The sequence below is a fragment of the Athene noctua genome, chromosome Z (assembly GCF_965140245.1).
Source record: "Athene noctua chromosome Z, bAthNoc1.hap1.1, whole genome shotgun sequence".
Taxonomy (NCBI): domain Eukaryota; kingdom Metazoa; phylum Chordata; class Aves; order Strigiformes; family Strigidae; genus Athene; species Athene noctua.
In genome coordinates this window covers 1,420,097-1,443,575 of record NC_134077.1, presented here as the reverse complement: position 1 = coordinate 1,443,575, position 23,479 = coordinate 1,420,097, and the positions used below count along the sequence as shown (strand labels likewise).

General features: G+C 49.1%; 1 protein-coding gene across 26 annotated transcripts in view; it reads right to left on the bottom strand.

The window, feature by feature from the left end:
• Positions 1-359: 359 nt before the first annotated feature.
• The window catches only part of TCF4 (transcription factor 4), a 238,988-nt gene continuing 215,868 nt past the window's right edge, over positions 360-23,479 (bottom strand). For 18 of the 26 annotated variants that reach the window (XM_074931270.1, XM_074931276.1, XM_074931272.1 and 15 more), the window contains 6 exons: positions 22,871-23,074; positions 8,957-9,092; positions 8,042-8,204; positions 5,802-6,031; positions 5,245-5,386; positions 360-4,984 (listed from right to left, as the gene is read on the bottom strand). In XM_074931270.1, coding sequence (XP_074787371.1) covers positions 5,250-5,386; positions 5,802-6,031; positions 8,042-8,204; positions 8,957-9,092; positions 22,871-23,074 — 870 coding nt within the window. In that variant the 3' untranslated portion in view covers positions 360-4,984; positions 5,245-5,249. Of the gene's footprint in view, positions 4,985-5,244; positions 5,387-5,801; positions 6,032-8,041; positions 8,205-8,956; positions 9,093-22,870; positions 23,075-23,479 lie in introns of those variants that run through there. The other 8 variants (XM_074931263.1, XM_074931265.1, XM_074931266.1 and 5 more) reach the window with 3 other exon arrangements.

The window sequence follows — 23,479 nt, the reverse complement described above, 5'->3', positions numbered from 1 at the left end:
GTTCAAAGAGTTTTTGGGTGAAATACCGATGTTTTGCTTACGGAGTAAAATTTGCATGAGAATGAAAATGAGAATGATCTGTTTAGAGCGCCGAGAGGACTGGAAGGCGCTTTGTCAACGCTCCCACCAAGGGGAGAAGCCCGAAGCGCCCAGCACTGGCTCCTCCAGCACACACACCAGGACACACAGAAACAACGGGGTTTTACCCAAAACACACACACACATATAACTAAAAAAAAAAAAAAAAAGGCACCCATTTTCCTAAGAAACTCCCCCAAAACCAGGCTGGGGCACGGCGGCAGCCGGACGGTCCCGGCAGCGATGGGCAATGCGGAATGAAATGAAACCCAAGTGTCGGAAACGGTTTATAAAAATGGCACATTTATTGCTACAGAACGGTCATGTACATGACGGCATCGAATAACTACAGATGAGAAACAGGTAATGGCCTACACCAAGCTGTCTTTGTTTGCTTGTCATCTTCTTGAAGGAACTCCAGCACACAACCTGTTTGGACACTTCTACAAATCAGAAATACACCAAAAACATGAAAAAATCGAGGCACTCAGCCACACATTGAAAACAAGGTGTAACTGTTCATCTTTTTTTTTTTTTTTTTAATATTTTTCCTTTTTTTTTTTCATCTTTTTCCCTTTTTTTGTTTTGTTTTTACTGCTGCAGCTATGTGTATAGTCGCAAAAATTTCCCCGTTGCGACCTACAACTAAAAAAAAAAAGCTACCATACAGTTTCATCTCAATAACACATGGTAAAATAACATCTTTTAAATAGTAAAATAAAGTAACAAACTTTTACTCAGAATGATTCCAAAAATCTACAAAGAAGAAATATTCAGAATCTGACAATTTTTTTTTTTTTCCGTAATATTCATGGTATAAAAGGATTGCTCCTGTGAAAAATAAGCCAAATATATTTTTTATTTTTAAATTTAGTTTTTTTTTTTTTTCCTACTAGGGTGTACTACAGTCTATTTTATAGCAAAAAGAGCACTAGACAAACGAAGCTTTATAACAAAAAGCCAGGCACTGATACATGGTAAATCTCTGCTTTTTTTTTTTTTTCTTATCTTCACTTAATTGCATCACAAGTAACAAGAATGAAAAAGGCCACAGTTCATATATTTTCACCATTACATAAGTCTATAATACTTGAAATGAGTATGGTCAAACCAGCACTGCACAAATATGAATCAACTTCAAGTCCCATGAGAAAGAACATGTTTTTTAAAAAACAAACAAACAAAACAAAAACGAAACGAAAAGGTAGGGCCCCCCCGGGCCCTGGTGCCCCGCTGTGTTAGAATTCATCATATTCCACCTCTAGATTTATTTTTTTTTTCCAGTCAACCAGTGGACTAATTTTTTCTTTTTCTTATTTTTTTTCTTGTTTTTCTTTTTTTTTTTTTTTTTAAAGTGTTTTTTTTTTTTTTTTTATTTGTGCTTGTTTCCGCTGAAATCTTGTCATTCCTGGCAATATTCTGTTATTGTTCGCTTCTGGACACGGATCATATTCTGCCTATTGGATACAAAGGTGAACCCCTCCTCTCCCTGACCACCCGTCTTCGTCGCCTTGCCCGCCCCGACCCCTGCAAAAAAACCTAAAAAAAAACCCCCCAAAAACCTCGGAAGACTGAATCAGTACAAGTTGCATCACTGGTAGGACTGACAGTTGTATAAACATTAGTGTTCCTTGCAGCTACACAGAAGACAAATGGTAAAAAAGTTCTAGATGAACAGATTCCCTATTCAGCATATTCATAAATTACTTGAATGTGGAGGTGGATCAGTTCAGAAAAAGCTGCTAATTCAGTATTTTTCTTTCTTGGAGAGTTTCTTAGCCCGGTTTTATTACCACGGGGTACAGCTTTCTAAAACCTTCACCGCTTTCACTACGTCTCCTCAGCTCGATCCCCTCGGTCAAAGGCAGCTCGGGATGCGCACACCTTACCTGGGCTGGGAAATAACGGAAAAAATGAGGGACTACACCCTCGTGGTTTGGATTTTTTTTTTTTTTTGTGTGTGTGTTTCTTTTTTAACTCTTGCCTCATGGGGAGCAGAAGCCAGCCGAGATCCTCAGTTCTTAACTCCGGGGAGGGGGGCGCTGAGGGCTGCGAGCCCCGGGGTGCCCGCGGTGTGCGGCCGGCATCCGTCCCGCGGCCGCTCCTCCGGTTCAGAGCCCAGTGCGAGCGGAACAAGAAAAGCTTTTCCTTCCTTTTTAAGTTCCAGAAACTAAACTCGTCATTTATTTTCTGTCCACAGATTGTTTTAAATAAACATGAAGTTGGTCTTATAATTTTTTTTTTTTTTTTTTTTTTTTTTTTTACAGCGTTTTAAGCAGAAGCACAGTCCTCAGCACGGCGGTGATCATCTCCTTGCCGCTCCCTACCCCGCTGGGGTGGTGCCACTGGGACAGACCCCAAACCCAGCGTGTTCCACCGGTTCTGAGGTCTCCTGGAAAAAAAAGATATGGCTTGTTCATCGGCATCGTGCTCTTCCCAGCGGCCGGAGGGACGACCCGCGCGGCACGGAGCAGCAGAGCCCTCCGGCCCGCCGAGGGGACCGCTGGCCATCCTTAGCGCCGCCTGGGCTCGAGCTTTATTAAACCCCCTTTCAGATAAACCAGGCCTGCTCCAAGTCCAGCTCCTGCAATAAGCCTCCGTAACTCGGCCTTAAGCCTCAGTGTGGTCTCCTCTAGCGGCTGCTCTAGCAGTTGAATCCACCTCCACATTTGAGAAACTTATCGACAAATCAAAACATTGAAAGTTTTATCGCTACTGAACATATTTACAGTTTTCAGCACGCACACAGCTAATCCAAATGGGTATGGGGATGTCGAAGGTGAGCACGTGGTAACTATCATATTTTGTTCTTTACGTTTTCAGAAACAAACATAAAATTCAGATTCTTGTATCTCACTATTTCATTTAAATGAGACTTTTTTTCAACCACACAGATTTTTATAAACAAAAAAACTGATACAATGTATTAAAACACATAATAACAAGAGTCTACATGTAAAAATATAACTTTTACATACACAATTTCAAAATAATGATACGTTTGCCATTTGTTGCATAAAATTTACAAATGTATTTTTTCATTACTATATAACTGGCAAAACAGGAGAACAGATGGAACATTTAGACCGTTTGATGGATTTATGGCATTTATTCAGTGTTGATAGGTGGAAAATCTACTCGAACAGGGAGATTTTTATTTAAAATACATGCCAGGTTGGTGTGGCTGTAAAAATAGAAACTGGAATTAGAGACAAAAGGATGCTGACAAATACTTAACTAGGAGCACTATCTGTTAATCGTACTGTACACCAAAGTCAATCGTTATTAAGATTCACTATGGAAGTTGGTTCAATTGTGCCCAGACTTCAAAGCTAGTTATCTGATGAGCTGCTGTGCCATAGTTTGAGCTATGTTACTATTAAATATGTTAAGTAAAAACTTCATTCGTACTGGCCAGAGAAATACTGTACTACCACCCCTCCTCGAGAAAGTGCAACTTAATGCTTTAGGACTCATAAGGCTTGTTATAATGCTGCATGATGACCGGAATTGGCATTTCACAAAGAAAGGAGGAGGCAGCAAGTGGTCTACACTTAAATAATCCACTTAAAAACGAGAGAAGAACAACAGAAAAAAAGAAGTCGATCAAATCTGTCACACTACTTGCAATTTTCCCCCGCGATGGTCGTGTGTGTCCCCCCACCCCCTCCCTCCCTCCCCCCCCTCTCCCCAAATCTGACCATGTATTCAGCAACGCCTCACTGCACACTATTTAGGCTACACACATAGGTAACACTTTAATCGGTTCGTTAATCACAGCCACTTTGATTATGTTATGTTTCCGATGATATAAACATTGGAAGGCACAGTGGTAACATTGTAGCATTCTAACCTTGTACCTCTGAAAATCCCAGAAAAGGGTCGAGCGGGGCAGCGGGGCGGCCGGGGCTCGCTCCCGCGCCCGAGGCGCCGGCCCAGCGCCGGCCCCGAGTCCTGTCTTCCCCCAAGACCGAAGAAACAACTCTCTACGTTAGTTATGAATGAGAAGCAACGTCAGGGTCAGCATTTCATCCTGCACTACCCCTCCAGAGACAGAGTTGGCACTACAGGTTACAATAACAAAAAACAGGGGGAGAGGGACAGAAATAAGACAAAAAAATCCTTATTTACAGTAAAATCTTCTTTTTAAAAAAGTTAATCAGTACTATTTTTTTACAGGAGCAAAAAAGTCTGAAACAAATGAACAAAAGCTTACCATATTCACTAAATTTTTAATATATATTTATATATATATTTATATATATATATTTGTCATAGGTCTATAAGATCCATCTGTTTCTCCTACCCTAAGGAATGGCTAATGTCATCGCTTCAGTTTTCATTAGGACGTTTGCTGGTTTTGTAAATATCTGGGCAGCAAAGCTTCCCTTTTAATATCCAGTAAGTATAAACACTAGCTGTCTAGCACACCAACAAAAACGCTCATTTTTTTTTTTTCTTCAGAAGTACACTTTTTCATTATTGCAAGTTTACAATTTTAAATTAAATATTTTTTTTTTTTTTTCAGACTTACAAATTAATTATATTTTTTTTTTTTTTTTTTCCAAAAGAAGTTTAGGCACAAATGCATTGTCCCACAGTGTGGAGAAGATTGCCATTCAGTCTCTAGGCTGTGCACTTACAGCTCGGAACATACTGCGTTAGACATTCTGCATGATATGTTAAAGAGAGTCGTCCCTCAAGTTGCACTTTTTGTTTGTTTTTTTCTTTCTCGGTTTTAATAATCGGGAATGCTGAAATCTCTTGCGTCTGTGATTCTTAACTACTCAGACTTGTCTTATATTACAAAAAAGGGGTTAAGGAGAAGTGTTTATGTGGGTTTAAGATAATACAGCTGTTAAGGAAGTGGTCTCTTGCTTAAATGAAGAAATGTGGCAACTTGGACCTGTGGAAGAAGTAAAAAATCTCATCAGTCAAGGGGAGGTGAGCGTGTGTCCCTACACCCTCCCCCAGCAACCCGCCCGAACGCTGCCCTGGGAGCCCAGCGTGCTCCTGGGGCACCCCCCAAAATCCATGTAGAAGGGGTGGGTGGGCAACCCCCAGCCCCCGTGCGCAGCACCCCGGGGGACAGCCCGGCCTGGGGTGGGGGGAACCCCCCGGGTGCAGGGCACAAGGCTCCCGGGGCACGGCTGAGAGCCAACTTGCCTTTTTTACATCTGTCCCATGTGATTGGAGGCATCTCCCATCCCAGGGTGGGGTCCTGCCAGGGAAAGCGGAGGAGGATCTGAAGATACTTTCTCTTCTTCCCTTCTTTTCAGACACGCCGCTTTAGGATTCAGGTTTCTTTCTATGGAAATGAAGCAAAAAGCAGTTTCAAATATTCACGTTTTTATAGCGGATTGGGCCGTCTGCTGCACGGGCATTTAGAATAATTCCCTGGCAGTTATTCAACGGTCAGGGCGAGGTTCATGGTTGGACTGGAGGATCTTCAAGGTCTTTTCCAACCCAGATGGTTCTGGGATTCATTCCAGCACGCTGACGCGGAGGAAGCGCCCTGGGCAGGTCCAGCGCCGAGACGCGGCACGACCACGCACCCAAGCTCTGCCAACACCCCCCTGTTGGGGCTTTGCTGAGCAGCAGCCGAGCTTAAATATTGAATTTGGATCTTGCCAAAGAAGCTAAAACGTGCCACGGGCCCACGCCAGCAGCGCGCGCGCTCAGAGGTGCCCAAGGCCCGCAGGGACACGCGGCGGCACACTGACCTCGGACTTGCTGCTCTAAGCTGAGGATGACAGCCACAGCCTGGTGTAAAATCAGGAGCTTGGTCTGGGGCTTGTCGCTCTTCAGATGGAGCTGCACCATCCGGCCCAACTCCTTGAAAGCCTCGTTGATGTCGCGGACGCGCAGGCGCTCCCGGGCGTTGTTGGCCATTCTCCTTTCCTTTTCCCTCTCGGCCTTCTGCTCCGGTGTCAGGTCTTCGTCGTCGTTATTGCTGGGAGACAAAAGGAAGACATCATTTTCTAATGATGTGGAAAATAAGCAGTGCAAAGATTTTCAACAGGCTTTGTCCAAAACCAGGCCTACGAGTCATGAGCAGACACATTCTGAGCAGTTGGTTGCTGTTCCTCATCCACCAAAACCTGAGCAGAAGTCAGTCCCCTTCCACTTCACACGGAGTAAAGCTTCAGTCTGTAATGAAGTTTTACAACCTGCAAGGTGGGACTTCTGGTATTTTAAAGAAGCAAAAAGACAGCTTTTTCTCAGTAACGTATTTTATCACAGCCAACACCAATGTTTTACACGGTGGCAAATCTCTGTAACCCGTGTTTCAGGACATGCTGAGGGCTCTCTGCTCTGCTCCCGGCTTCGCCCCGGAGCGAGCTGCTCGTCCCCAGCCAGTGATGGGACCTGCCCCTCCCACAGCCCACAGGCTCCGGCCCCTCAGTGGTAGCTCCCAAGCCTGAAATCAGCCACATGTTTCCACATTCCCCTTCATTTGGGTTTTGGAAGACACTTTTTCTACTGCCAGAGGTGAGGCTCTGCCGTCCGCCCCAACAGCCACGGGCAGCACCCCAGTCCCTGCACGGAGCAAAGAGCCACAGCAATAATTCACGGCTGTGAAGAGCCCTACGGTGAACTTGTGCATCCTCCCTGCAACAAGACTGCTTTCTATCCAGATAAAACGATGATTTTAAATTGAAAACACATCCACCGGTGAGTCACTGGCACTATATAATTTGAATTGGTTATGCAAATGGAGTAATAAATTTTCAGCAGCCCTAACAACGCGGATTTAGACACAGAACTATCAGGAGTAACCTTCTAAAGCTGTAAGCATGTTAAAAAGCAAAAATGTTAGCCTACAAAAGCTTCAAAGCACATATAAATATGCATAAGCGACAGCATATTTGTTGAATTAACAACAACTACGATCACCTCACATCAGCATAAAGGTGCTTTCTTCTTACCATACCATAAACGCACATGAAAGCCTCACTTCTACACATGGTTGCTTCAACACATTTATTCAGAGAAAATCTTGAGTGTCATGTATCTTCTCTCCAGTCATAAGAGACGCCGTGAATGTAATTAAATGTAATTAATGTTTTAAACACCGGCCGGAGAGGTCCGGGCCTCGGCGCGGGGGCAGCACGTCTGCTCAGACACTTCTTCCCTCGGTTGGGTTTTCAGACAGAAACCAGGCGTGGAAGGAGAAAAGGCAGAAGGACACTGCTCTTCACCTTCAGAAAAAAAACCCTGAATGAAGCAGGGTTGGGCCTGGGTTTCAGCTTTAGTGGGATTTTTGCTACAAAGCTCGGGACTCAGCTGATGGAGGATCCGCAGTCCTGAGCCAGGCCCAGGCCTGGTGGTGAGGCCCAGGGACAGAAGTAAAGCCTGTCCCTTGCTCAGGCTCACGTCTGCAGCACCCACAGAGCTTGTTCACACTCACCACGAGTGCCCAGGTGACATAATCCAGCTACGACTTCACTAGTTTTTTCCAAAAATTCACACAAAATACGCCAAAGCAGCGAAGGCCTCTCACCCCTCCGCTTAAACCGAGGGAGCCCTACAGAAATTGAGGACTGGGAATGACAAATTTTGTTCCGAGGTCAAAGCAAAGCACACGGTTTGTTAGTTCAGGTGCAAGTGTGATCAGCTCTCAGGCACGTTTTGGTGAAAATCCATACTGTAATTCCAATTTGCAAGCACAGGCAGAGAGGAATAACAGCCTAATTCGTCCATTTTAGCGTAACGCAATTTCTTTATAGAGATTGTGGAGAACTTGCTCAAAGTGTCCAAATTGGTGAATTGTTCCAATTTGAGGACGTCCTGGAGTACAGGTACCACAAAGGTACTCGGTACTGCCAGAACAGCCACGCCGTTCCGCTTAGGCTGTGGTTTTACCTGCCAGGAAAAAACCTCATAGTTTCCTCCTGTTCTGTTCACTTCATCGAAATCCAGTAAAGGAATTAAATGAAGCGACACTATTATATACTGTTACCTAGATCTTGACCTAGTAATTGATTTGATATCCTTCTTGTCATCCTCTAGTTTCTTGTCCTCAGAAGACTTTGTGTCCTGGAGGTTTTCATCTCCCTCGTCGTCAGATTTGATTTCGGAGCTCCCCGAAGAGACGCTCTGGCCCTGCAGGCCGGTGGGCATGCCTGCGAGAAAAAACAGACACGGATGAGGGGTCAAAGCCAACGGGGATGCTCTGACACCCCCCCTGGCCCCCCCGTGAAGGGTGAAGCCCCCGCTCGTCGCCGCAGAGCTTGGCGTGGGGATGGCAGCTCCGGGTTTTAGGCCAGGCTTTGAGGTCTGGGGAAGGGGGCACGGGAGGATGAGATGCTACTCCTGCTCCTCCATCACTCTTCTTTCATTTTTAAATAAATCTTTAATATGTAATTATCATCAAATAATCAAAATACCTGCAATGAATGAGCAGACCTCATAAACCATTGGAACAGTTTGGGCAATTTATTCCTTGCTTTAAGAGGAAGATCAGCTGCCTCTAGGCCTAATTCCAGTGTGCTCCGGGTTCGCAAAGCCCAGCAGAGGGGTCGGGGAGGCTCAGGACGGCTCAATGCCCCTCGTGAGCAGAGGAGAGGCACCCCCCTGCCGCCCCGCCCGCAGGCAGAGCTGCGAAGGTGGTGGAAAATCTGCGGGTCTGGGCCTCACCTTACACTCGGCTGCTTTTTGACGTGGGCCCGGTGGTTTTTTACACTCTGAATTTTGCTGCTTAAAGCAGCCCCCGTGTTAAAACTCACCGTGCAGAGGGAAGTCGCTCGCAGGCTTCCAGCTGTAGCAGCTGGAGGATCTCAGCGTGCAGAGATAAATGAGCAAACTGCGCCACGGTCCCCGCCACCACAAGCTCGGACCCCCAGAACTCCAGGAATCCCAGACGGTCGGTACTCACCCCTGTAGGGGTCCTGGGGCGGGTTCAAATCCGGGGAGGTGGCGGACTGGACGGGCAGCTGGGGGACCGGGACCTGGTTTGGCACGAGCGAGTGGCTCCCGCGGAGGCTGACCCCGTCCTCGCGGTGCGCTCCGACCTGCCGGCGAGGAGAGAGAGAGAGAGAGAGAGGCAGCGGTCAGAGCCCGAACCCCCAAATCTCAGGGAACCCCGGCGAGAAGGATGGGGATGATGGAGCCGTGGGCTGCGTTTCACTAGAGGGCGCAGATGGCCCGTAGAGGCGCAGAGCAGCCCCGCACACACCGACGCCCAGCGCCCGACACCCCGCGGGCCGCCCGGGAGCACGCGGGGCCTCCTGACAACACCCCCCCAGCAGCTCAGGCAGGTAAAACGTCAAATTGTCTCCCAGAGTGCTGCAGCCGAGCGCGCCGATTCCTACCCATCTGTCTTCTATCATGTCCGCCAACAGATCTGACAATTATCTTAATGCCCATATGCTTAATTGTGGGCTTCTCAATTCCCCCACCGCTATCGGAAATCCTGCAGGAATTTCAATTTGGCATCCGACTTTCATTTCGGGGGGATCAGCTTCGTGGGCCTGCTATTTTTTTTTTCCCCCGTAATGCCAGCTAAGCCTCTGACAGCAGAAGCTGCGGCAGCAAGCGGCTCGGCCCCCCGCACCCCCCCTCCCCGGCCCCAAACATAATAACATGTCACCTGCCTTTCCAAACCGAGCAGCCCCGTCCAAATTAGCGCTCGCTGTATTTCATTAAGCACCGAGTCCCAAACCCAAAGGAGCACCAGCCCTGCCAACGCCGTGACTCCGGGTAATACAGCAATAAAGGTTTTATTAAACACTCCAGTAATGCCATCATCGGAGCTGACAGCGCGGGCGTGATGGCAACGCATCCATCCCTCCCCTCGCCGTGGCGCACGGACACACTCCGCAGAGCAGGGTGGCTCCTTCGTTAGGAGACCGATGAGAAAACTTAAGGAGTTGAAGAGTAAAACTGTCTCAAGTTGCTTTGATATAAAAGCACCCGGAGCGGGAACGCTGGCGCTGCCTCCCCGGTCCCACGTGGCTGCGCCCCGAGCCCGGGACGGACGGACAGACAGCGTGGAAAACTCAGCTTCCACCCCCTCAGGTGCAGGCAGCCCCTCCCGCTGGAGTGAAAGGGGTGATAAACCCAGCAGAGAACTGTAAATCGCTCTTTATTCTCCAAAAAAGTAAGTGCTCAGGCAGATAAAAAGATGGAGGGATGTTTCTAATCAGACTTACAAGATAATATAGGATAATTGTTAACAGCAAGTCGAGACCGCAGTCAGAAAGATAAAAAGGAATCCTGCCAAGGGGAACTTGAGAAAATCTTTTACTACTAGACGAAATGCAAATAACCGAAAGCAAGTGTAAAATAGCAGAGACAAAAACTCTCTCTTTGTTGCGACGTTTTAATTTTTACAACATGAGATACTAAGAAAAGGCTGGAACCGGCATTATTTGGTTTTAAGAGAGAATCAGTTGTTACAGGGCGCTTAGAGTTCGGCAGTTCCACTTCCTGAAATCTCCACGCAGGAAAGGAAATAAAATCCTGATGACATCCTTCTGAGGAGAAGTATTTTTCCCCCCGCACCTATGAAAGAAAACGCCTGGAGACACAGGCTGCCCTTCCCCAACCCCAGCGCCGCTGGACACAGCCCTGGGCAACCCGACCGAGCCTGGGAGCCGGCCCTGACCCCAGAACTGGCCCCACGGCGAGCAGGGGCTTCACCCTGGCCACCTCCACTAGTCCCATCCGATCTACATTTTTCTGTGATTCTACAAAAGCCCAAAACCATTTAGTTTTGAGGTCGACGAAGACAAAGGAACATATGATACCACTTCTGGCTGGCAACCACCCACCCCGCTTCGAGCAGCGCTCCCCAGAGCGGCTGGAAGCTGTAAAGGCGCTGTGACAGACGCCACGTCTCCCTCCGGGTCCCTCCCTTTTCCTCTTGAGCCTCCCCGGGCTCCGTCCGTGACCTGTGCAGGCAGACAGACAGACAGACCGACCCGGAGATGGCAAGCATCCCACCCTCCTCCTGCCCTGGAGCAGCCCACCTCCTCCCCTGGACCACCTCCGTTCCGGAGCTACACGAGATGCCTCCAGTTGGGTGGTCTGGCTTTAAGAGGGACAACCTAGCTACCTCAATATTTGGCCTGAATTCTTGAGGACTACGCCTTGTTTCACCAATGTGAAGAAGCAAACATGGTAATAATGGAAAGCTAATGATCTGGAGGATTTTTAATCTGAGGGGTTGGATTGATTTCAACTGGATGCAAAAAAAATGCCACAAAGTCACCACCACTGACAGCAATAGAAAGTTTTAGTTATACTTTAAAAATTAGTTCCAATAAATAAATTTCCTCATATTTCTTCTCCTTTAGGTTCTCAAGAGATCTGGGAGGTAACCACCTATGTTACATCTCACAGCTGAATGATAAAACCCATCAATTCTTTCATTCCTTTTCACAACCCGCTGTCTGATCAGTCTTGCTTGTTGAGACTTTGCAACTCTTTGTCCTGCCAACTGGCACATTCCAGGCTCGCTCAGTGAGCAAGTCCAACCTCTGGCCATCCCTACACAAAAGAAAGATCATTTCTTACCCGCCGTGGTTGCCTTCGAGCCCATTTCCCCCTCTCTCCAGGTGGGAGGTGGGCACCCCGCGATGGAGGGAGCTGACCTCTCCCACCCATGACCCTCCCCGTGACACAGCGAGGGGGCTGCTCCAAAACACCGACGCTTTTGAACTCTACAGCTACACAAACCACCTGGCAAGGGCCTTTCCACAGCGCGTTTTCCTGGGTAATTTGTCTCTCCAGCTTCAATCGTTTGCAAGAAGATTGAGGCAGCCCCATCGCTTCATTATCCACATTTCCTGGGACACGGCAAGACTTCAACTCCAACTCTACCAGGCTACAAACGCCTCATGCACGCACGTGGATGTCTAGTAAGAGATCAAAACCAACCCACGCCAAGTAGTCCCCCAAGCAGAGAACTACGAGGGCTGGTTTTGGTCCCTGTCCTGCATGGGGGGGGACGCACATGACTTCTTTGACAGCAAACTTCAGGTCTCAGATGCCCCCTAAAACAGGCTGGCCCAGTTTGTCTTTTTAAACATCATTTCCTTTCCTCCTTTCAACACCATCAGGGCTTTCCACCCAACCACCAGGAGCCCAGGACCTTCACGAGCACGACCACGCTGCCAAACGCAGCTGAAACCCAGGCAACCTGCTGAAATAAAGCCCAGCCTACAGACGCTGGGAGGGAGTGAAGGCAGTGACGCTCACGAGCTCAGGGAGCTCCCGGCACCGCCGGCGACACCGAAAACGCTGCGTTTTCTGCTTCCCCCTCCCTCCGCAGGCAGCAGTGCCACCCGTTTGTCTGTTATACAAACAACAGCTCTGCCCTGAGGTGGAGAGAAGATCTGAATCATTGCCCCCCCAGCCGGGGAGGGGAGATTATAAATAATACTTATCTTTAGAGAATCAAACTCACTTTGAAGTTCTATTAATATTTTATTTTTTTCCATCTCTTTAAACAGCCCCCTACTGCAGCACTCAGCAGATTGGAGTGGAAAAAAAACAAACAACAAAGAACAAATCCTAAAATGTGCAGGGGAGGTATAAGCAGGCTCTGCTGTTGATGTGCACATAAATCCCTGCCTGAAGTTCCCCTTTGCCACCGCCATCCTGGGCACACACAGGTGCACACTCACTTATGCAGTATACACCCCACCTGAGGTAATCCAGGGGAAAAAACACGAGAAGCCCAAGTCCTGGGTTTTTTTTTGGCTATTAAGGTTAAAAAGGCTCCTGGAAGATAAATAAATAGCGGTACAGAGAAGGCTGATCCCAGAGGCAGGGATCAAAATCAGAGGAAGGATCCACATTGTTCTGCAGCCCTTCCAGTGGCACACACCTACCAGGCCGATGGACACGGCACCAAAACCTGGAGAGAGGATGCCTGAACTGACAGAATCATCTGGGTTGGAAAAGCCCTTGCAGCTCCTCCAGCCCAACCATGACCCTCCCCCTGACCGTTCCCAACTCCCCCAGATCCCTCAGCGCTGGCTCAGCCCGACTCTTCAACCCCTCCAGGGATCCCGGGGACTCCCCCCTGCCCTGGGCAGCCCATTCCAACGCCCAACAGCCCCTTCTGCACAGAAATCCTTCCTCAGAGCCAGCCTGACCCTGCCCTGGGCAGCTTGAGGCCATTCCCTCGGGGCCTGGCGCTGGGGCCTTGGCTCCAGAGACTCATCCCCCCTCTCTGCCCCCTCCTGGCAGGGAGTTGCAGAGGGCCAGGAGGTCTCCCCTCAGCCTCCTCTTCTCCAGACTGAACCCCCCCAGTTCCCCCAGCCGCTCCCCAGCAGACCTGTGCTCCAGACCCTGCCCCAGCTCCGTTGCCCTTCTCTGGCCACGCTCGAGTCATTCAATGGCCTTTTTGGGGTGAGGGGCCCAACACTGAACCCCCTCAGCGAGGGGCGGCCTCCCCAGTGCCGAGCCCAGGGCTCAGATCCCTTCCCTGTCCCTGCTGGCCACGCTGTGACTGATACAATTCACACCTGTTTTCCTCTTTTATGGTATTTTAAAAACTTGAATAATTGGAAGAAAGCTACACCCTGCCTTCCCTTCCCTGTACATTTTCATCTTTATAGAACAGATATCAGCACAGATGTCAGGTTTTTCTGGTTACGCTGGTCTGTGTGTATTCCACATTACCTGCACTATCTATACATTCATCACGAATGTGAAGCCGTTTTGAAAAACTACGTGGAAGTTAATTCTTGAATACTCAGCATTTCACAGTGGAGAACTGTACCTGTAGTTCACCCAGATAAAGAACGCGAGGCTGGGGTGCTGGAAAATAATTCACAGTTTCACCTTTGTTCCACAAAGTGCGTTTTCCCTTCTTTTTTAAAACGCAACTGTTCTGCTAAGATCCTTGTTCCATCGATGTCAAGATGTACTGCACCGGCAGTTTTGTGATCCTTACCAATATTATCTGCACAGAGGAGGGTCCCCAGAGCAAGGTGCTGGCCTAAGGCCCCCTCCATGGCTCCAGACGGGGGTGCCCAGCCCCCGGGAAGGACAGATCTGTCTAAAAATCCCTTTTATACAGAGCAACCACAGATTTTTCTGTAAAAGGAGAGCTTCCCCTGTTGAAGATGTAGACATCACCCCCCCAGAAGTGAAATCCTGCCTTCTGCATGTACCTTCCCCACTGCTGCCACGGGGGAATGGGGTCCAGGTGAGAATGAGGGGGCCAGGAGGAGCAGGATCCAGGAGGAATGGGGGTTCAGGGAGAATGGAGGACCAAGAGAAATAGGGACCAGGAGAAATGGGGGGGCAGGAGGAGCAGGATCCAGGAGGAATGGGGGTTCAGGGGGAATGGAGGACCAGGAGAAATGGGGGGGCAGGAGGGGCAGGATCCAGGAGGAATGGGGGCTAGGAGGAATGGGGCGGGGGGCAGGAGGAATGGGGGGGCCAGGAGGAACAGGGTCCATGGGGAATGGGGATCCAGAAGGAATGGGGGTCCAGGGCACCAGCTTTCCCCCCCGCCCCAGCACACAGGGGCTCACCTGCTGCTACGGACAGACCGGGAAGACATTCCATTTTCAGCAAACATAAAAGAGAAAAACCTGTCTGCGTGGTGAGCGGCCCCCCCGCCCCGTCCCCCCTCCACACACAGAACTGTGCTGCTGGAACCCCCCGGCACCGAGAACCCCGCAGAGCTGCCTTTCGTTTCCAATCACCTCGGGTTGCGTGTCACGGGTGTGACGGGGGAAACTTCATCGTCCCGAGCAAGGAGAGCCCCTACCTGACCCAGAAGTGAATCCCGAGCAGCGGGAAGAAATGCTCATACAAATGTTTCTTTTATTGCTCACAGATGGGCATTTGAAGTTTGGGCATGGTAAGGAGCAGACATAAGCTGTAAAAAATGGGGAAAGGTTTCCTATGAAGTTACGAGCGTTGCACCCCTTTCCTTAGAGTTAACCCCTCTCACGCTGTCTCACGTCTCACACGCAATTAACTGTCTAAATACAAAGGAGAAACTATCACCTACAGCCCCTTCACTCTATAGTTAGGAAAAGATTATTCCTAACTGGGCAATATCATGGCAATACCCAAGGAGCAACATGCTTTTGTCCTTTTTAAAAACGATGACCTTGTGTTATCCAATTAGATAAATAAAAACACGCGGCAAGAAAGTTGTAAGGTGATGCATGTTAACATGTGTTCAATATTGTCAAAATTTATAAGTCTGACAGAAAGCAGATTTGCGCAAAGCCCTTATAAACCTCTACCGCTATATTAAAAAGGGAACAGCGCAGGGCACTCTGACACAAATGGTCTCTCACTGTATGTGTGTATTATTGGTCCAAATTATTCACCCTTATTTAACTGCACCGAAGTCTTTCATCTCCATGCTATACAATAATAGTTTCCATATGACCAGTGGCTCAGCTATAAATAAGATCAAAAGCAAAAGAAAGGATTTAATAAAAAAAAAAAAAAGACAAAAAAAAAAAAAGACATTAAGAGGGGCATTAAATCAGGGAAAAAGCAAAGTTCACTTTTTTTTTTTTCCTACAGAAAAAAAGAGTAGTGCTGAGCACTAAGCAGCTCGCCAAATATCTTCTGAAAGGGCCGTTTGCGAGCCAGTTGTATGTGACAGCCGTTTAAACGGAGCCTAAAGCGGCAAAGCCGGACTTTGCCGTTCAAAGGCAGGGGAAAATGAAGGTGAAGGGGACAAAAAGCCCGAGTGTGAGGCTGGGATGCCGGGGAACGCGCCCGAGGCCGCGGCAGCACCCACGCGGGTCCCGGGGACTCGCGGCAGCGTGAGGTTTGCTTCGGCACTGGGTGGCGGGGGGGGGGGGGTGCAGAGCTGCCTTCCAGCCTTTTGGGTTTTTTTTTCCCCAAAAATCTGGTGCTACCGAGGCCGCGGGGCTGAGCTCTGCTCCCCAACCTGTCCCCCCCTTCCCCGGCGTGAGCGCTCGCTCAGCGCGAGGGCTCCCACACTTGGCCGGCTTCGCGTTCCCACCGTGGGAGATAATTGGGGTGTTTTAAGGGAAAGCAACCGGTTGGGACCTATTATGGAGGGAAGTGGGTTGCCATGGTCTTCGGAGGGAAGTCACTGAAATAATCACTGCCATTTCTTTTCCAGCAGAGATGATTATTCATTTAAGTATTGGCTAAATCCGGGGATATAAAGGGTCCTAAAGTACAGGATTAAGAATCTCAACTCTTCTTCACTGAACGGCCAGAGAGGGAGGGGGGAAACCCTGCTGCAAGCAAGTCCACACACCTGGAGGCTTTCTTCTGGTTCCCAGTTGTCCCCTTTGGAGCATCAGGTGCCTGACCCACCCTCGCTGCTGCCTTTCTCCCCCCCCAGCACCTTCCTCAGCTCCACACCTCCGATTCAGCCACCGCAGGGAGCGACGCAGACGGTAAAACCCAGCAACCCAAATACGATGGGGATGGAGGGGGGGCCTGGGGGGGTGGGGTTTAACCATGTGCCTAATTAGCTGGTTGGAAATGAATGGAGCCATTGTGCCAGGACAACGCTTTCCTGAAAAGGTGTCGGTTAAATATTGGTCAGCGGTTTCTCTCCTGGTCAAAATGAAGTTTATAGCTCCAAAATAATTTCAAAATATGATAAAGGCTCTAATTGCACGGCATTAGGAATGTCGACCAATTAGGCAGAAAATGGTGCTATATAAAACCCCTACACTGGTGCCCGTTATGGCAGACTTCATTCCAGTAAGGTCACTCTGTCACTCTGTCCTTTTTTTTTTTTTTAATTTATATTATACCTGCTAACTAAAAAACACAATAAGCAAAACAAATCACAGACGCAGCAGCTACAACTGTGCTAAAACTTAAGAAAAAGACAGTAAGACGAGACAGCAAAAGCCAAATTTTGCCTTTTAAATAACGCCAAGTCGCTTGACTCTCTTTGTTTATGTACGAATGACATAACAGAATTACTTCATGAGCTGCTACTCTAATTCCTAGGGGTGGAAAATTCCATAAGTTAATTTAATGTGGATGTAAAAAAAAAAAAAAAAATACACACGAACACGCTCTTTTCCTGTGGGCCCTCACGTGAAGCGTGCCGGCTGGCTGACGGGCTTCTAAGCACTGTCTTAAATGTGATGTAGAAATGTGAATTCCTGGTTTATAATTTTCATCAATACCTTTGTGTTCTGCTGAAAAAAACACCCACGTGTCTTCAAAGATTCCTGCGCAAAAGTTGGCGTTTTGCTGTTTTTTACAGTTCGAGGTGAAGCATTCCGATAAAATCTCCGCAATCCGCACAACCTCTGGAATAACCACGGGATTTGCAGCTAAAGCTCAAAATATACGCTCAGCTCAGGCCCTTGAGAGACAGAGCCGGGCAGATTCAATCAACCAAAACTCCAAGTTTTTACCTTGACGTGCGATTTCTAAAACTTCAGCCTTGAAGACCCTTCCAGAGACGGAAACGTTACGGGCGGCCTGACACCAACCCCTCCCTCGTCCACCATTTCTAAGCCACCATTTCTGGGCCTCTTCCCAGCAGGTTCTTTGTGGGTGTCCCGGGTGGTACCGACTTTACGAGCCCGCCAAAGGGAGGTCAACTCCCTTTTAATTACTGTGTTTTCAATCTTAAGCTCGTGCTTAACTCCAACGGCACCAACGGGACGGACTCGCGGTGGTGAAGTTGAGCACGTGCCCGGCTGCGGAACCCGGGTGTTGGTGGGGTGGGAAACCCAAACCTCCACCTCCCCACCTTGATGAGGGGGTCACCCCCTTCAACCCCATGAGCCCCAAATTCCCCCTGCAAAGGGGCTGGGGGATGCTGGGTGCACTGGTGAGGTGCTGGGTGTTCAAATTCCTCCCCTCCACCCCGCCAAGCTCCTGCACCCTAGGGCTGAGATGGAAGAAATATCCCTATTTCTGCTGCCCTTCTGGCTGCACGTGCTGTGGCTGTGACATAGCGGGCGCAGAGGAGCAGGAAGCTCCTCCAGGCTCTCCCCACTAAACCAGTTTGCTGCTAAACTGGTATCGAACGCCCTGTATTTGTAACCGGTGCGAATGAAGACGCACGGGGAAAATTGGAAACAGGGCCACCAGCAAGTTCCAGGGGCCTGCTAAAAATTAGTCAATGCTTAAACGCTCTCCTCACCGGGCCGCTAATAAAAAAAAAAAAAAAAAAAAGAAAAAAAAGGCGAGGGAACGTAAAATAAGAAATCCCTTTTAAGCCAGCCTGCTCGAGCAATCCGTTCGCTGCTCCCAGCCACACAGCTGTAAACCTGGCCTGGCTCCAGGCAAAGCCGAGCGCTCCCAGTCCCATTTCCAGCAGCGTCTGAGCGATCTCTGCCTCGTTTTTTTTGTCTGGGAGCAGAGGTGCCCGTGATCGGGCGGGCGGGCAGGGAGCGTGGCTCTGCTCGCCCCGGGGTCGCCCGGGCAGCGCGCGGTGGGCACAGCCGCTTCCACCAGCGCGCTCGGCAAGTTTCCGGTCCATACCTCCCACTGCTACTTTATTTACTGCAGCTGGCCAGCCTTTTATAGCCTGTTTCATGTATTAAAATTCAAATGTGGAAAACATTACCAGTATCCTCCTTGATTTTTTTTTTTTTTTTTTTTAAATTTTTTCCCCCTTCAACTTCCTTTTCAGCGTGGAATGTATCAAATGGTCAAAGGCTAACTTCAGACTGACTCTACTCAAAAACTATTTCCTTTGTTCTTATGTTTTTACTTCAAAATTCAGACCAGTTTTCCAAAAGAAATTATCGGGCCCGACTCTTTCACCCAAGTTACGGTTTCAGACAGTGAGTAATGCTGCCTGGGAACGCGGCAGGCTCTGCCTTTGCAGAGAAATGGCCCCGTCTTGTTCGCAGCAGCAGCGCTGCCTTCAGAGCATCCAAATCCTGCAGTCACCTTGCTCCGACCATCCCCTTTCTTAGCGAAGTCCCGACAGAACCAGTCAAGACCCCGACACTGAGTATTTCTCCTGAAAAACACCAAGTGCCTACACATTTCTAAAAATACGCAGGACGTTTTTTTCAGACGCACGATCCTGGCACTTCGATTTCTCATTGTTGCTTGTTTTTTTTTGTTTAAATCTAACTTCACCTACATCTGGTATTTAAGCGAGGAGCACATATTTATGGAACAAACTGTCTCTGAAGTGATGCCCTGGGTGCATGTTCCATCAGTTTAACATATGCAAAGCGAACAAAGCTACAAAAATTAAACTCTTTTCTCTTGATTGAGAGCAGATATGCAGAAACAGTTGTAAGTCACAGATCTGGCTTTTAATAAAGCCAGATTTCTTCATTAAAAGCAGTATTGTTTAAACACTGGAGGAAAAAATAGCTTTGTACAAACTAAAATCTTAGATTATATGTATCCCAAGTGTATTTAACATATTACCTGAGGCCAAGCTAAATTACAATCTAGAATTTCCTTTTGTGAATTCTCAGCAACTGCCACAGAGAGCAAAACAATGTCTGGTTCATGCTAATTTTATTGGGGAAGGGGAGAGGAGATGGATTTAACTGAGCTGCTGAAAAAGCATCTTTTTACCTCTCGGAAGCCTTTTGCCAAGACCCTTTTCAGGCCTTTTCACTTCATATTTTTTTTGAAGCTGCAAACGGCGCAGTCTCAGTTGTGGCTTTTAGTGATATTTTACCCACGACGGAGTCACTTATAGTAACGTTTCATTTAATCGAGGAGCAGAGCCTGTCACAAACCTGCTCCAATAAAAAAAAAACCAAAACCCACCACAACAAACGGACAAACTCCCCCTTATTTTGCTTTCTCAGGTGCTCGATTTCAACAACTGATGCGACATTTTAATAACCTGAAGCGAGAGAAATCATGGGCAAATATTTTGCTTGGGGCACTGTGTGTGGATGAGTGTGAAGGGGAGAACTGTTCGGTCAAGGCTAGTTATACCTCAACATCAAACTTTTTCTTGCGGGGGAAAGAAGGAGCCAGCTGGGATATTTAAATTTCCGCATGAGATGGCAGATGTCGTGTCGTGAAGGCTCTGGCCAGCGGTCAGTGCTCCGAGTTAGCCAGAAAACCTTGCCCTTGGCCAGAGACGGAGCGTGCTGGGGGCTGCTGAGCCGACCCCGGGCAGGCTGGGCCCTGCTGAATAAAGCCACACTCTCCAGCCCGCTGCAAGCTCATTATTTTATAATCACCTCAACCACTATCGCGACAGCGCCGAGCGCGGGGGCGTCCCCGGCGCGCAGCAGGCCAGGGAACGTGGTAATTAGCAAATAATTGGCCACCAGAAGAAGCTCCTTCCTTGCCCTAGCAGTTGCCTCAAGATCTGGCATCAAAGTTTTTCTTTTTCTTTCTTTTTTTTTCCTTCCCCTGTGAAAAAAAGGAGGAATCCTGTCTGAATCCCGTCAAATAAACCTCTAAATGTTTGCATTTTCCATATGATGTCTAATCCTATTTGGAATGCTTCTGAACATTTGGCCTTGATTACATCTTGGAGCAATGAATTTCACAGGTCATTGTGTGTTGAATAAAAAGTATTTCTTTTTGTCAGGTTCACTGAATGTCCCCTTGTTCTTTAATTATGAGGCGGGATGAATGGGAGAGCTAGATTTACCTTCTCTATGCTGTCCATTATTCTACCTACCTCTATTATGTCTCCTCTTATTCAGCTCCTTTCTAAACAAAATCACCACAATCTGTTCAACCTCCCTTCACAGGAAAATCCTTCTGTGCTTGCAATCATTCCTGCTGTTTGTCCCCGCGCTCCTCCTAATTCCACTACGCTTTTCTGAGGTAGGAAAACCAAAACAGCAGACAGCTCCAGGGAAGGTGTATTATACACACGTACGTACGTGCAGATCCATGCCCAAGGCACACACTGCCACTCCACCAGCTTTGGGGTCCTTTTTCATGCACTTTTTCAATCCAAGGGGGGGTTTTGGTCTTGTTTTTTAGGGATTCTTGCAGAGCAAGGAGAAATTTCCATGTGACTCTAGCAGAGGCACACGCTCTCCTCCCTCTGTGTATATGGTTAATGGAAATTCTTCTCATCTGCCCTGCCTTGCCCCGAGCATGTGGGATGAGCGGGGGATCAAGCCCAGTCCTCCGTAGCAGCAAACTGGCCACGAATCTGTCGGGTCCTTTTCTACTTCCACGGATTTTCCCCCCATCTTAACAAACCTAAATAGCTTGAACCATCTGAAAACACTCCTCGTTCCCTTCCTCCATTCCACGTGAGAGTAAGCAACACTTATTTCTGGAATGAAATCTGGGGATGTAAATCCAAGTGCCTTCTGGTCCCGGTGAAGACCGCACTGGTCTGGTTCAGCTCTGCCCGGGTGCAACCTCGCCACTTCCTAATCAAGAATCACCATTACTCTGCTCCCCCAGGATCGTGTTCTGTCATTAACTTCTGCTGAGGGACTTGAGGATTTCTATAAACTCCCATCCATTGTGTCAGATGGTTTTCCTTATTATTTTTCTAACATACCAAAAACAAAGAATATTGAAGCGAGATGGTTTTCCTTTGCAAGAAAGCAAGCAGCTGCAAAATACTTCCTTTGCAAAGTGCAAGCTGTCTGTCCTAAAGCCCCGAGTGGTGCACGTCAGGCAAATTACAGACCTGATCCTGCAGGTTTTGGGGACACAGCGGTCACCCGTAACGCCAGCACGAGCCCGAGGAGGGTCTGCAGAGCCAGGCTCCTCCGCACCCACAACTTCCCGAGGGAGAAAGAGCTCATAACCCCACCTGAAACACGTGCCACAGCGAGCACACGCAGCTCTGGCTCTGAACTACCTCCTCCTCCTGGCTTTAAGCATGGGTTTGAAACCAAGGATGAGATTAGCTCCCATTCCTCAAACCTTCTTCAGCCCCGCGTGCCAAAACCACGCCCGGCTTCCCGCGTAAGCGGCGGGTCCCGAGCGAAACGCAATGCTACTGACTTCTGTGTAAAAGCAAAAATAGAAAAGCATTCATGGGGAGGGGCAGGGAATCGAGCTTTACCTGGCCTGGGAGTGATAGAGTGAACGAACCCAAGGATTTTACACCCACCTTGTGCACCCACAGACCCATGTGCACACACGCAGAGTCTGCCCCTCTGTGCACGGGGTTAACAAGAAGGGCAAAGTGGTGGCCCCCAAACAAAAGCCCCGCTCCCGGGCAAGGCACAGGCCAGCCTGACCCCACTGCTGCTCCCAGAATCCCCAAATCATCGGGGTCGGAAAAGCCCTTGAAGCTTCTCCAGCCCAACCATGACCCTCCCCCTGACCGTTCCCAACTCCCCCAGATCCCTCAGCGCTGGCTCAGCCCGACTCTTCAGCCCCTCCAGGGATCCCGGGGACTCCCCCCTGCCCTGGGCAGCCCATTCCAACGCCCAACAGCCCCTTCTGCACAGAAATCCTTCCTCAGAGCCAGCCTGACCCTGCCCTGGGCAGCTTGAGGCCATTCCCTCGGGGCCTGGCGCTGGGGCCTTGGCTCCAGAGACTCATCCCCCCTCTCTGCCCCCTCCTGGCAGGGAGTTGCAGAGGGCCAGGAGGTCTCCCCTCAGCCTCCTCTTCTCCAGACTGAACCCCCCCAGTTCCCCCAGCCGCTCCCCAGCAGACCTGTGCTCCAGACCCTGCCCCAGCTCCGTTGCCCTTCTCTGGCCACGCTCGAGTCATTCAATGGCCTTTTTGGGGTGAGGGGCCCAACACTGAACCCACTCAGCGAGGGGCGGCCTCCCCAGTGCCGAGCCCAGGGCTCAGATCCCTTCCCTCTCTCTGGAACACGCACCCACACCTCAGCACCCACGAAGCGGCAAAACCCCTGCCCCATCCATCCCTTCCTTCCCCTCCCCGAGCCCCCCAAGCACGTTCCTCTTCCACCCCAGACACTTACCATGAGCGAGTGCCGGTTGGCAGAGAGCAGCCCGGTGCCGTAGCCGGAGCCCAGCCCGGCCATGGCTCCGTTGTGCGACGGCCCTATCAAGCCGTGCATGTCGGCGTGGCCCCCCGGCATGGCGGTGGCGGGCCCCACCGCGTGGTTGCGCAGCACGTGGATGGCGTCGTCCAGCCTCTCCAGGCGATCTTCGATCCGGCTTTGCTGTTTGGGAGCGAGAAACAAAGCGGGAAGAGCATCAGCAAGCGCGCGGGGCTGCCCAGCGCCGGGCACGAGGCGCTGCCGCCGGTGGGCGTGGGGCGCGCGGGGGCACGGTCACTGACAGCCAGTCCTTCCTTCTCAACCCCTTGGTGTGGGTTGTTTTTTTTGGTTTTTTTTTTGTTGGTTTTAGCTTTTTTTTTTTTCCCTTTTTTTTTTTTTTTTGGAGAGGAGTGGTTTTGTTTCCCTAGGGCAATGTTTAGAGTAGCGTTGTGGGGAAGGAGAGAGCATGGTTAACACGAGTACAGCTTTGATTTTCATGGGCAAAACAGGTTCAATGATTCCTCATGAACATAATCATTACAGTACATATGTTGCCCTCTATGTCTTTGAAAAGTTTTAGTGATACTT